Source organism: Arachis duranensis, chromosome 8 (assembly GCF_000817695.3).
Source record: "Arachis duranensis cultivar V14167 chromosome 8, aradu.V14167.gnm2.J7QH, whole genome shotgun sequence".
NCBI classification, from domain to species: Eukaryota; Viridiplantae; Streptophyta; class Magnoliopsida; order Fabales; family Fabaceae; genus Arachis; species Arachis duranensis.
The window spans coordinates 31708952-31722512 of NC_029779.3; the positions used below are offsets into that span (position 1 = coordinate 31708952).

Here is a 13561-nt window from a genome sequence, read left to right on the forward strand (position 1 = left end):
AAAAATTTAATATAAAATCACAAATAATATAATTATTAACTAATTTAGTAGTTATTTTAAAATTTTATAAGAGAATGATTGTGGATTTAATACTTACCGAATAAAGTAGAATATATTCTGAACCCATACTCTATTCTATTCACAGATAAATTTGTATTGCTCTACTCGCAATAAGTAGAATAAACAATCTTATTAGAACGGGTTGATCCGGAATGCGTGTCCGCAGTTAAAATATAGATGACCAGCCCTATTGACTTGTTAATACTGTGAGGAAAAAAAATTAGTTTTTTTTTTTAATGTTAAACATTTATATATACAATAAGATAGATAGTTCTTTCAAGGTAAGAAGAATTTAGAAACGAGGCTTCTAGGATGAAAAAGTCATCAAACTAAAATTGTAATCTTTTTATTTTTTGAAAAAAAAAAAAAACGGTGTACACGTATATTTTAGAGAGCAAGAAATTTGAGTAAATTATTGTTAAATTTTTGACATTGTATTTTGCAGGCACGCATTTGACACGTGAATTGAAGGGTGAAGTCGGTGTTAACTGTTAAGCATGAAACGGGTGGCTGTGGCGCCACAACAAAACACACATCAAACGCATTCACACCCTCTTCGCTTTGCGTGCTCCTCTTTCAACACTGAACACAGTGTTCCACACGATACTAACTCAAACCCCTCTCTCTCCATGGCTTCTTCTTCTTCTTTCTCTTCTCTATGCAGCTTCCCTCCCCTCACTCCAGCCTCCACCTTCACCAAACCACCCAAGCTCCCTTACCTTACTGCACCTCCTACACTCTCTCCCCAGCTCCCAAAACGATGTCGTTTCGCCACCTCCGTCACCAAGGATCGCGAGGTAGCCGTCGTCAAGGACAACCAATTGGAAGAGAAACGATCGCGTTTCGATGATGCTGATCCTGATCGCCTCCTTAGCAGAGCCATCAACACTGCCCTCGTTTTGGGATTCGGAACTTTTGCTGTCTCCAAATTGCTCACTATTGACCATGATTACTGGCATGTTAGTAATATCTTCCATATTTCACTGCAAAGTTTCCTCTTCTTTTTTTTTTTTTGCTCATAAATTGTAATTCTTAACAAAGAAAGGAGGAGAGGAATTGTTACTGTTATAGATAGAAATAAACCAAATAAATATCTATAGGTGAGGTTTCAGTAGTTTAGGTAGGGTTTTGTTTATTATTATGACCCAAATTAAAGGTTATATGTCTTTAAGCTCATTAGTTAGTTAGCAAATTCTCACTAATTTTGAGTCAGACAAGAAAATTGTTAGCCAATTACTCAGTTAGCCATTATTTTCCTTTTTCTTTAGCTTTAGCTTAATTTATTCATAACCGAACTTCATTGGATTCTTTTTAATGAAAAATGCATATTGTTTGAATATGCATTCTCTATGATGTTGGATTAGCAAAATTAAAGTTGGTGACTTCAGTAATTGATAGTTTCATGCTTGAAAGAAAGATTAGGAAAAGGGTTATAGTATATAGTAACTTAAAGAGAGAAAGCTACAGTTTGATTTTGTATACTATATTGAAGAAGTTGAAACTTGAAAGCTAATTAGGGTGTGCTATTATTCAGGGTTGGACCCTTTATGAGATACTAAGGTATGTCCCTGAACACAATTGGGTTGCTTATGAGCAAGCTCTCAAGTCGAACCCTGTTTTGGCGAAGATGGCAATAAGTGGAGTTGTCTATTCAATTGGAGACTGGATTGCTCAGGTTTGTTTTTCACTCACAATAAGGAGAAATATTCACATGCTTCTGAAGTACATTTCATTTGTACCCATCTTGGAAGTATTGTTTTCATTAACTCTTAAGATGCTTTTAATCAAAATATGCAGTGCTATGAAGGAAAGCCTCTATTTGAGTTTGATCGGACGCGATTATTCAGATCAGGTCTAGCTGGGTTTACTCTCCATGGATCTCTTTCTCACTATTACTACCAACTTTGTGAGGTGAGGTGATTGTTGTGCTCATTTGGGGTTGAAACTTTTACTCATGAGTAATATACTGTCAATGGCTGATACTATTTTACGTTGTTTCAGTCTCTTTTTCCTTTCCAAGAATGGTGGGTTGTCCCTGCTAAAGTTGCCTTTGACCAAACTGTGTGGGCAGCAATTTGGAACAGCATCTACTTTGTTGTTTTGGGCTTGTTGCGGTTCGAATCTATAAATAACATATATGGTGAACTGAAGTCAACATTTTGGCCCATGCTCACGGTAAGAAGCCAATTCCTTTGTTTCTTTGTGCTAGCTATTTTCAGTTTTTATGTGTAATACCCTGCCAATTTCATTGAGGAACACCAAAAGCCTCTCATCAATTTTTAAAATGCTTATCTATATCCACTTGTGAATGATGAATTCGTTTTAAGTATCATAATAAAACAAACTGTTCAAGGGTGAAGAAGAACTATAATGAATGATTGCATATTCAAATACTCTAGGCCTGTTCAGTTTGCAAAATTTCTTTTGTTTGGATGACTGAATTTTCTCTGTGGTGTGTGATGAAATGAACTTCACAAAGCTGTAATATGTATGCTTGACAGGCAGGATGGAAGCTTTGGCCTTTTGCCCATCTGATAACTTATGGTGTGATTCCTCTCGAGCAAAGGCTTCTTTGGGTCGATTGTGTTGAGCTCATCTGGGTCACGATACTTTCAACGTAAGCTTCTCTTGATTTATTTTATCTATATTACTTACTAATTTTGCCACCACCAGCAGCAAATCAGCAATATACTTTTGGATGTTTGGTTATGTCATATTCTCATGTGACTTATTCTGAGCTAACGGTCTTGGTATTTCATGCATGCATGATGCTATGAATAGGATATAAAATGTGATAGATATAATAATAAAAGTATCATTTGCAGCATCATTATACTGAAACATTTATTTATTTGTTTAGTTATTCAAATGAGAAATCAGAAGCCCGAATATCGGACGGTGCATCCTCAGAAACAAAGTCATCTACATTAAGCCACAAGTCCAATAAGGTAAGATATTCCGAGGTTTCATGTTTCTCCTACCTCGATTCTGTACTGCTGAGAAAGATTTGGTAAATCATTCATCCAAATGGAGATATATTATTGAAGTGTAAAGTTCCAACTCTTAAGAAGAGAAGTCATCAGTGTTCTCAAACATTATTCAGCTAATGACTGCTTGTTTGTGCCAGGAGTAGGCAAGTTGGAAACAGGGGGATAAAATATTCAGGTTCATAACAGTTACAACTAACAAGAGTAATCAACATTGTGAAAAGCTCTTAATTTGAAGACTCATGAGTTAAAGGTCCAATGGAAGGACCTTAGAAACTTGAGGGTGGTATCTATCTGCTGCCCATACAGGATACAGTTCTATACAAAGGCGGTGCATCCTTCCATTTAGTAGTAGGTGTATAGATTATAGATGATTGTATATAATAAATATATTTACAAGTAAAGTCTATCACGGTGCTGGGGATTGACAATGAAAAAAAAGCCCCTTTAATCAATTGAACATTTGAACCTACATTGCAGCTGCTTTAGTCCATGGGCGATGCAGTATCTCTTATGTTAATGAATGTATCGGTAAAATTGATTTTGACATTTGTTGAGCTAGTATAGAGCCGGTCCCTTTATCTCTTTCTGCTGATTCTTATCTTTGAACGAAGATAAACAAATGCCCTTGATATCCACCGTTCCAATTTGCTCATAAATTGAAAATCTATCTATTATATATTATTAATTTTATAACTAATTTTATAACTAAAATATGTTACATATCATTTTTTTATTTCAATTGAAATCAAATTTTTTTTAAAAAAAATTAAAGAATTTTTTTCTTTTTTCTCCCTTGTTCTTTATCTCTCTCATTTTTTCACTTACTATCTCTCATTCTCTTTTATATATTATTATTAATGATTAATTATAAATTTGACAATCAAAACGTATAACATAATATTTTTTAATTACATTAAAATTAAATTAAAATCAAAATTAAAATATAACTATATTATAGATTATTAACTAATTTAATAACTAAAATATATCATATGTGACATTACATATCACTTTCTTATTAAAATTGAAAGAAAATATTTTTTTCTAAAATTAATTAACTTCCTTCTTATATTCTCTTATTTATCCTCTTTTTTTTATTTCTCTCTACCATTTCTATTCTATATATATTTTATATTAGTAATCTGACAAATTAAAATATATCACCAGATGTTTTTTTATTACAATTAAAATAAAAAATTTTCTTTTAAAATTAACAAACTTTCTTTCTCATTTTTTCATTATCTTTATCGTTTTTTTTCTCTTTTCTCTCATTATCTATTTTTTTCTGCCTTTCTATTCTATAAAAAATAAAATTATCAAAATAATATAATTCAAATAAAAGATATTATTTTTCTTTCAAATATTATTACATATAATTTGGAGAGAATACTAATATTGTGATTAAAAGTTAAAATCAAGATTCAATTGTTTCAAAAAAAAATTGATTTTATTTTTTTTATGCTAATATCTAATTATATGTTTATATATATAGAGAAAAAAATATCATTTTTAAATAACAAGTATAAAAATTAATTATTTCTATTTATACAACAGACTTAATACCTAATCAAATGTAAAAGTATACGCATTAAATTATTTTAAATTTTATATAACGAATGTTAAAATTAATTATTAGTAAAAAATTAAACTCTTTAACATAAAAATAATAATTAAAAATCTTATTATTTGATTTTCTTTTATCTACAAAAACCATAGTCTTCTTAGTCCACAGAAACTTTTATTTCCTATTATTTTTTTAGAAGTAGTTTGATTTTATAATTTTTTTTGTATCATAATCTATAATATTAGAACAAAATTAATATAATTTTAAAAAATTATATTTTCGTAATATTATTACAGCTAAAAATACTAGTTTGGAAATAGATTTTCACTTCAAAAGTAGAGGATAGTTGTTTTGGGGAAACGGCTAGAAATAGGTAAATCAATTATAATAAAAAGAAAAAAAACAGTGTGATGAATTATAGATAATAGATAATAAAAAAGGAAGTGAATCCCAAATTGGCAAATTCCCAAATCAAATGGGCGGTGACAAGTGTTGGGTTATGAAAATATTTTTAATTGTTAGTTGTGTCATATCTCTATGATCAACAAGAAGAAAGAGAGTAATTTTTCCTTTTTTTTTTTGCCATTCGACTTTTTAACATAAATGGAAAAAGGTTGAGTGACTTTTGAAGAACTATGTTGTAATTTTGTTTTAAATCTTAATTTTATTTTCTTATATGAAAACTGTAAATAGTTTTTTAGTTGGTGTAATTCATCAAAATGGGTGAATGGAATGATCTACAGAGATATAGACCGGTCTGTTTTTCGCAACATACGAGAAGTTAGAAAAAAAAAAATGCATACTACTCTGTTTTTAGTAGTATGCATTTTTTTTTTCGCAACTTGTTTTGACATAGCTAGGATTTCAAGGCATTCCAAGCCCGAAACAAGTAGCTACTTATACAAGAATATCAATATACACGCCATCTTTTTTTGGTGCTGAGAATCATTGAATTCCAACAATTTTCACTATTTTTTTTTTCCTTATCTGTTACCTTTCTATATATTCTTGTGTTTTCACATATAATCTTTTTTTCTTGATACATCCTTTTAAGTTCCTTTGACAGCTATGATTTAATTTGTAGTGCAGCATACACTGTAAGATTAGAAACTGATACTGATGGCTGAACAATTCTATCCTCCTTTCACTTTTATCAAACTGTTTCTTTACAGTGAGATTCTTGAGATACGTTAATTTTTCATAACCACTTTGTACAATTCCAAAAGGAACTTCAAAACGTAGAGAATATTATTTTCTATTTCTGCTTTGGTGGGTTGGGGGTTGGAAGTGATGAAGACAAGAAACTACTATTATTTTTTGCATGTGACAAGAATTGTGTTCAGTTTTGGTGTGGTCCTTCTTTGCTTTTGGATGGTCACAACTCACAACTACTTTGCATTTATGTGCAGCTCTTTCAGTCCTTCACTATGATGCTATATTTATTTAGTTGAGGAAAGTAAATGGCTTTGTTCCTATGAATCCAACGGGTCTATTCTGTTGTAGACATTATAATTTGGCATCTTTCAGATTTTAGAAAGGTTGCTATATTTATTTTAACTACAAGTCTTAATAATATAATCCTTTTTAGTCATGCAACGATTTGATACATGCCAATTAACAAATATTAGTATAATAGAAGAATTCTTGTCATGATAGCATGTTTAATGATGGTTTTGTAACTAATTGTTGTCTTCTACTTAACTATATTTTCAGTGTAATAGTTAAGGTGTTGAATGTTATTAAATTGTACTTATTAACTTATCTTGAGAGCATTAGAAGAATTTGATATTGAAATTGAAAACTGACTTAGGACAGAAAATAAAATCAGCAACTAACTACTTTGACAACAATGGGGTTGCAAACAAATGAAACTATCAATCAAACCTACAGAATACTACTTAATGCATCTTAAACAATGAAACTAAGAACTCTGCATAACATGTAGCAGCATATTACTTTAAGATTGAGCATATTTATTTATGACTCATAAGTGAGCTAAATCATGGAAAAACTGGTGTTGGAACTGCACCACCACTTCCGGGGGTAGGAACCTCGAAACCAGGGTTCGGAACCAAGGTGTCGTCGCCACCAGGAACATAACTGCCACCTGCTGGTGCTGATCCTCCTCCACTGCCACCAAGGAATGGATTTTGAGGTTGAAAACCAGGCAGTCCTACACGGCCGATGCCTGGAATATAAACACCATCAGACCTGAACATAAACTGAGGCTCTTTCTTGTCATTCTTGCTGGAATTATTCGGAATACTATTGCGCGCTGCGACTGCTTGCGAAGCAATGGAAAGAAGGATACTGGAGATGAGAACAGTTACAAGTAAAGAAGAAGCTTTGTAAGCCATTATGATATAGGATTTTGATTTTGATTTTGATTTTGTTTGTGTGTGTTGAAGCTCTGAAGGAGTGGCTGCATTTTATAGTTCAGGGTTTGGTGTAACTATGGCGGTGAGTTAAATGTTTCTTGTGAAATGCAATGGCAGTTGCCAACGACTGTGTGATGGATGGAGCCTCTTTGTCTTTGGTAGTTGTTATTTGGTTAAAATGGTTAGTGTTATATGGCCTTAACTTGTATTACCTGCTATTTTTGGAAGATATTCACCAATGTCATAGCGGCTACTAAATGTAACATTCACATGGCTGAGTTGTGTGCTGTAAAATATCAAGAAAACTCTGAATCTTGGATTTACCTCCAGGTACAAATCTACTTGTAAAAATGGTGAAAAAATAGTGTTAAAAAAACAGCTGGAATTATGTAAATAATGCACATATGCAGAAACAATCTTTTTATAAAAATACCGAGTGAAGAGTAATGTTATTTGAACATCTAAAATTTAATGAAGCTTTCAATGTACCTAGATGATTAATCCAATAGTGACTTCATATTAATACTCAGTTTTGTGTAAAACAGTGTCATGCAGCATTTCATTTAAAAAAAAAAAAAAAAAAAAAAAAAAAAAAAAAAAAAAAAAAAAAAAAAAAAAAAAAATTTAAAAGAAAAAGAAAATCTGTATAACTTGAGCCTAGTTTTTTACACTTTTGAGTAACTAAATAAAAGAGCATCAAAACCACTGAAAGATTTTCCTCCTTGAATTCCCTGTTTTGACAAAGGTATTACAATGAAATGTTCTCACCAAACCAATAAATATTCTATGAGGCTTGCTTTTGCTTTTCCTCAGAAAATCTAGGAAGTTGGACCAATGAGTTTACTCGGGTGACACCTTCCAAACCCGACCAATTTTGATCTTCAGCTGCTGCTGCTGCTGCTGAAGCTCCATCCTCACCATCAACAGATATTCCTCCATAGGTTTGTTTTTCTTCCGAGGTTCGTACAGTGAAGTTCCTTTGCAAAGAAGGCTCGGTCGTTTGACCGTCATCTGACTCAACTGGATTACCCGAATGGTTGCTTTGGATTGTTGCAGAAGAATAGCATTGCTCATCACAATCAGATTCCACATCCATTTTACCATCCAAAAAAAGGCATACAACAGCACAATCATCCATCTTTGACGTGGGATATTTGAGTTTCCACTCTCGGGCCGCAGAATCCACCAGAACCCTTGCTGCTGATGCTCGAGTTGGTGCCGTGGATACTATCTCAACCACCTCTTCATTGCTTAACACATCCCAGACCTGCACAAAATACCAAGATGGATATTAGCATAAGTAGCCTAAAAAGAAACACAAGAACTAGTTAAAATTTTTCAAGTGTTGGAGTCAAATTCATCATATCATATATGTCTATTCTCTTACAAAAATAAAACATACACATAGAAGATGAGAATGACATGCTTTTCTTGCTTACATAGGTAGAACTACTATGCATAGCAAAATTTTCCTACAGCAAGTTATACATAGCTTAAACTAAGTTACTTTGATTTGATGACTTTCACATGGACCAAAACAACAAAACAAGAAAAAACTATGCATCTAGGAGACAGAAAATGCTGCAAATGCTCTATGCTGAGAGACTTTAGCGATAATTGTAACATTACTGTGGCAACTGAGACCACAAGAACAAATAAAAGCAGATATATCTTCGAAAGTCTTACTCCATCCGAGGCAAGAACAATGAACTCGTCTTTGTCTGTAAGAAGCCGGTGAGAAAATTCTGGTATAGAAATGACACCGTAATCCTTCAAACAAAAATCGCCAAATGCTCTAGCCATTGCTAATCCAGGTGCATCATCAAAAGGTAACCACACCCTTGGAACTTCTGGTTCATCTTGCAAGGCAAATACCCTGCCCTTGCACCTTTTGATTCTTTCAGCTTCCCCTGTAAAAAAAATTCAGATAAGCTATCTCAAAGCAAAAACATAGACTGAACTGAGAAAGGATGAACAATGATGACAAAACTAACTTGGCAAATCAGGTTTCAAATCAATTGTCAACTGAATTGCCACCATGGAGTCATTGCTGTCCTTGGATCCCATGATTGCTCGGGAATCCCCTATGTTGCTCATGAACAGATTTGATCCCTGGAAAGTGAACAACATAAGAAATGTCAGTGAAAAGAAGCAATTAAGTATATGCAGCAATTGAATGCACTACTCATTGAGCTGCTACCTGCTTCACTATAGTTACAGACGTGCTCCCACTACAGAAACAATCCAGATTCGGATGAGACCTCAGCTCTTTGTCCATGGCCTTATATGCCTTCATGAAAGCTTCTCTCCACATGGAATGTAGTTTATCCTCATCAGAGCAATCTTTCTCAGACTCTTCAGTGTCAGGCTTTATATTCCCTTTGAAAGAAGCTTTCCCTGATCCGTTTCGCCTCGATTCACCGGAATGCAAAAAAGAAAGAAGTTTGATAGGCAGGGAATCCCTAACTTTGCGTGCAACAAGGTGACCATGAGGACCATGGCCATCAAATACACCACAGAAGGTCACATCTTCTGCCATGAAATCCTTCAGAAACAAATATTGCTATGATGTCAAAATTTCTAGAATTATCATACATAACAATTCACAACAAGATGAACACACATACATACTTACTTCCCATACAATCATGGCATCCTGATTAACACCCTTACGGCCCTGCTGCGTAAATATGCAAGAAGACCGGCTCTTTCCATTGGAGAAAATCCTGTTTGGTAAGGATGATAACTGATGCAGAGAAACAACATGATCAGAGAATGTTCTCCTTGCTTTCTTTTGACCACAGAAACCGATTTCTAAACAAGATGGAGAGTCTGAGTCTCCATTGCTCTTACTACTACAACTGCTCTTACTGCTTGTTGAAACACAACACCCCATCTCTCTCAGTTCTTGAACCAAAATATCATCAGATGGAAACTAACGTATCAGATTCTTTCCTCCTTCATTCTAGATCTGACATGATATTCTTAGTTCTATAATAATAGTCAATTGTACACATAATCCTGAAGATTCTCTCAAGTAGAAGTATTATAGAATTTACAACTTAATGTTCCAAGCTGGTACCTATAGTACTGGCTCAAATGCTGCCGGAAGCTATATGAATGGGTTTGAAACCCAGCTGAACAGAAAAAGACAGATGAATTTAAATTTAATAGTCTTGGCATATAGTCTAAACAAAGAATCAAGCGATTGTTGCATGGAAAGAACAAAAACAGATAAGACTAAAATAATCAGTCTATATGAATATTAAAATACTAACATGTGAAACCAAGTGATAGAATATACTAAAAATATGTAGGATGATTGGTCCCTCCTCAAGAATCACATTGACAACATCAAACTCTGAGGCTCCTGACATTAATTTAATCCATAAACTATGCATTGGAAAACTAAACTTATGTAGAAAAAGCAGAGAACACAAGAGGCTTCAATTTTCAAAAGGGTTAACAACTAAATTTCTATGCATTTTCTTTCACAGAACAGAACATAAATCTTCATAGAATAGAATATCAAAATAAAGAGCAAGGCAACACACTTGTGATAGTGTCCAAGTTTTCTCATTCCATAGCAAGGAGGAGGAAGAATATAAGGAACAAAAACCAATCTTTTTTAGACAAAAAGCAAAAAATTTTGGCCTAGAATATACACAGACAAGAAAGGGCACCAATTTATAAAATGTAGAAATGAGAAACAAAATACAAGAAGAAATAGCCTTATGCTTAAGTTATAAGTTATAACTGAAACGAATGGGATTGAAAATGAAATAAATCATTAGTAACAAAACTCTTGATTTTTTTTTTCTTATCCTGGTTTACCTTTACCTTAGCATTAGTAAAAGGAAAAAAAGAAGTTTGGTAAATGCACAGTTTCTGAAAGCGAGAGAGAGAGAGAGAGAGTAAAGAAGGAAAACAAATACAAAACTGTGGTTTGCAGGTGCAGAGAAACACTGAGAAAAACGCAAAAAGAAAACAGAAAAAGACGAAACGATGGGTTAAGATATGGTGGCGTCAACAAAGAGTATAGCAGATCAATCAAGTAAAGTTAATTATCGTGAATTCACAAATTACTAAAAACGACAAAACTTGGAACAGTACAAAATAACAAAGTCACCCAAGTATTTGTCTCCATAAGTCGATCAAGGAAAAAAAAAGATCATATTTTTAAATAAATATCAGTTAAACTAACATTAACCAATTTGTTATTTTTTACTAAAAATATATAAAAAAAATGTTTATGGATGAAAAACTGATTCTGGAGTAGAAAAAACCGAAGCTTTTCTTTTCTCTTTGTTTGAGAAAGTCCAAATAAGTGAAGATAATGATCGCGTTTATAAAAAACTGAACAGCAATTGAATAATCTGGAAACGGTATGAGAATGCAGATCCTGCATTTGTGAAGAAGAAAGAAGGAAAAGAAATCATACCCCATTTTGAAGCGTTAGATGAAATTAAGCAGATAGTTGGAAGAGTGCAATGATCCAGTGAGTGAAGAGGAAGAGAAGGTGGTTGATGAGAATGGAAGAGGAGAGAGAAGGTTGTAAATTGTAATGGTGTGAGTGAGTGAGTGAGTGAGTGAATGTGTGAAGCTATTAATTGCAAAAGCAGAGTTCACTCCATAAACACAAAGATGGTGAACCAAGCTGCCTCTTTTTGATCCGGTGAGATTGTATTTTATATAATTTTGTAATTATATTTGTTTTTTTGATAATTATTTATAGGATTAACATAAAAAATATTTTTTTATGTAATATTATGTAATTAAATATATATATAATTATTTTATATTAATAATAAATTAAAATTAATTAATCATATTTTAACTATTTATTTATTATACTTTATATAACTCTTTTATGTTATAAGTTCGTTGTATTGGACTTTTGATAACAAATATCAAAATTTAGTCAAATTTTTATGACATAGAAGAAATAAATTATTGTATTTATTATATTTTATATTAGTATTTTATGATTAAAATTTATAATATGTTTCTAATTTTAATAATAAATTATTTTTCTAAACGTACTATCTTCCTTTTTTTTAATCTATTAGTATTTGCCTTCTATTTTTTTGATAGATTTCTTTTGGACAGGGACTAATAATAGATAATAGACACACATAGTTATAGCGAAGAATTAAATCTGATTTAGAAGCTAAGATTTCGTTATATATATGCAACTTGACGGGTATAGAATTTTCAACAAAATATTAATTATCATGATAGAAATAAATTTATCAAAATTAAAACTCAAACTAAAACATACAAATTCCGGGTTCCTTCACGTTTAGCTTGAAGTATTACAGTTGGTCTCTCTCTTCGTATCTTTATACATAAAAAGAATTTGACACCTTAACTATCTTACATATTATTACTATTTCACACATTAGTTATTAATACATTAGTATAAATAAATTATTTTGGTCCATCGAATTTTAAAATTAATCTTTTACTTCATAAAATTATGAGTTTGAGTCTTATTTGTCTCTAAGTGAACCTTTTAATTTATTTTATTAACATGCCGCATGATGGATGAAATAAAGCAAGTGGATAAAAAACAAAAATATTATTTTTGTAAATAATTTGAACATTTTTTTTTGTCACCTATAGTCCTATACTCTGTTCAATCTTAGATATAAACATTACAAAACAGTAATAATGTAAATGGGGTTGAGGATTGATGCGACAGGTATTTTGGTAATTTTTTGGGGTTAAAATTTGTTTCTTATTTCAACCAAAAAAAACTAAAACAAATCTTTACACTAACTAAAATTGTTAAATGAAAAATAAAAATTTATATACAGTGATTTTTATATGCCACCAAAATAAAAATCACTGCACGAGACAATCAAGCTAATGGCATTTAGAATTTTACATTTTAATTTGAATATGGAAGTAACAGCAGTGTTGAACTTGGATATGGGGAATACAAGTATTTTACGATCATGTGGTGTCAATAGAACAATATTTGAGTTGCATTTCATTTCATAAAAAAAATTGATAACAACAAACAATTCGCAGGATCCGTTTTTTAGCTTCTGAAATTTATATTTGTTCAACTACAAATCGGATCATATGATTTCTTAAATAAAATTTTAAAATCAAACAATTCGCATAGTTCGATTTATATATTCTAAGTTTTTTTTCAATTTTTTTAACACAAATAGGACCTTTTCTAAATTTTTTTCACTTTTTAAACACAAATTGAAAGGTCCAATTTATATACTCCCACAATTTTAAAAAACACTAAAAATTATCATATTAAAATATATTACTCATTTTATTTCTATATTAAAATTTTTTAGCCTCAGAATTTTCCATGAACGCCCTGCGTATACCAATTACAATCAATATATAATAATAAATAAACATGATATTACAGATTAATAATAAAACCATATGGGATGATGATGGAGACTAATACGATAATAAATATGTGGATTAATTTGTAAATAATAATAAAAAAACAGAATATAATAATATACTATTAAAAATTTTTTAAATGTATTTAAAATATTAATATTTTAATAATTTTAACTGTTAATTTTAATTAA

At 31.5% G+C, this 13561-nt stretch overlaps 3 protein-coding genes across 8 annotated transcripts; 1 reads left to right on the forward strand and 2 right to left on the reverse strand.

The window, feature by feature from the left end:
* Nucleotides 1–542: 542 nt before the first annotated feature.
* LOC107462181 (uncharacterized) lies at nt 543–3611 on the forward strand. 2 transcript variants are annotated; one of them, XM_016080746.3, is made up of 7 exons: nt 543–1019; nt 1595–1735; nt 1858–1971; nt 2062–2235; nt 2562–2677; nt 2921–3008; nt 3188–3611. In XM_016080746.3, the coding sequence occupies exons 1-7, from the start codon at nt 558–560 to the stop codon at nt 3191–3193; spliced, it is 1101 nt and encodes a 366-aa protein (XP_015936232.1). In that variant the 5' UTR covers nt 543–557; the 3' UTR covers nt 3194–3611. The 2 variants fall into 2 exon arrangements, with proteins under 2 accessions (XP_015936232.1, XP_015936231.1); XM_016080745.3 differs by having other exon boundaries at nt 3194–3611.
* Nucleotides 3612–6530: 2919 nt separating this feature from the next.
* Nucleotides 6531–7074, reverse strand: LOC107462128 (putative cell wall protein). The gene has a single exon (XM_016080695.3). The coding sequence runs from the start codon at nt 6969–6971 to the stop codon at nt 6615–6617; it is 357 nt and encodes a 118-aa protein (XP_015936181.1). The 5' UTR covers nt 6972–7074; the 3' UTR covers nt 6531–6614.
* Nucleotides 7075–7644: 570 nt separating this feature from the next.
* Nucleotides 7645–11643, reverse strand: LOC107462152 (probable protein phosphatase 2C 52). 5 transcript variants are annotated; one of them, XM_052252914.1, is made up of 7 exons: nt 11434–11643; nt 10833–10957; nt 9628–10129; nt 9193–9537; nt 8987–9104; nt 8679–8902; nt 7692–8259 (listed from the first exon to the last, which is right to left on the reverse strand). In XM_052252914.1, the coding sequence occupies exons 3-7, from the start codon at nt 9886–9888 to the stop codon at nt 7777–7779; spliced, it is 1431 nt and encodes a 476-aa protein (XP_052108874.1). In that variant the 5' UTR covers nt 9889–10129; nt 10833–10957; nt 11434–11643; the 3' UTR covers nt 7692–7776. The 5 variants fall into 5 exon arrangements, with proteins under 5 accessions (XP_052108875.1, XP_052108874.1, XP_020984994.1 ...); XM_021129335.2 differs by lacking the exon at nt 10833–10957; XM_021129336.2 differs by lacking the exons at nt 10833–10957; nt 11434–11643 and adding an exon at nt 10547–10776.
* Nucleotides 11644–13561: the final 1918 nt, after the last annotated feature.

Bases quoted from the DNA above. Each gene is read 5' to 3' on its own strand.
- LOC107462181 (XM_016080745.3), top strand. From the start codon at position 558: ATGAAACGGGTGGCTGTGGCGCCACAACAAAACACACATCAAACGCAT. The intron at 2,236-2,561 runs GTAAGAAGCCAA...TATGCTTGACAG, and splicing joins CATTTTGGCCCATGCTCACG to GCAGGATGGAAGCTTTGGCC. The intron at 2,678-2,920 runs GTAAGCTTCTCT...TTATTTGTTTAG, and splicing joins TGGGTCACGATACTTTCAAC to TTATTCAAATGAGAAATCAG.
- LOC107462128 (XM_016080695.3), bottom strand. From the start codon at position 6,971: ATGGCTTACAAAGCTTCTTCTTTACTTGTAACTGTTCTCATCTCCAGT.
- LOC107462152 (XM_021129335.2), bottom strand. From the start codon at position 9,888: ATGGGGTGTTGTGTTTCAACAAGCAGTAAGAGCAGTTGTAGTAGTAAG. The intron at 9,538-9,627 runs GTAAGTATGTAT...TTGTTTCTGAAG, and splicing joins ATGCCATGATTGTATGGGAA to GATTTCATGGCAGAAGATGT. The intron at 9,105-9,192 runs GTAGCAGCTCAA...TTCACTTTCCAG, and splicing joins CTGTAACTATAGTGAAGCAG to GGATCAAATCTGTTCATGAG.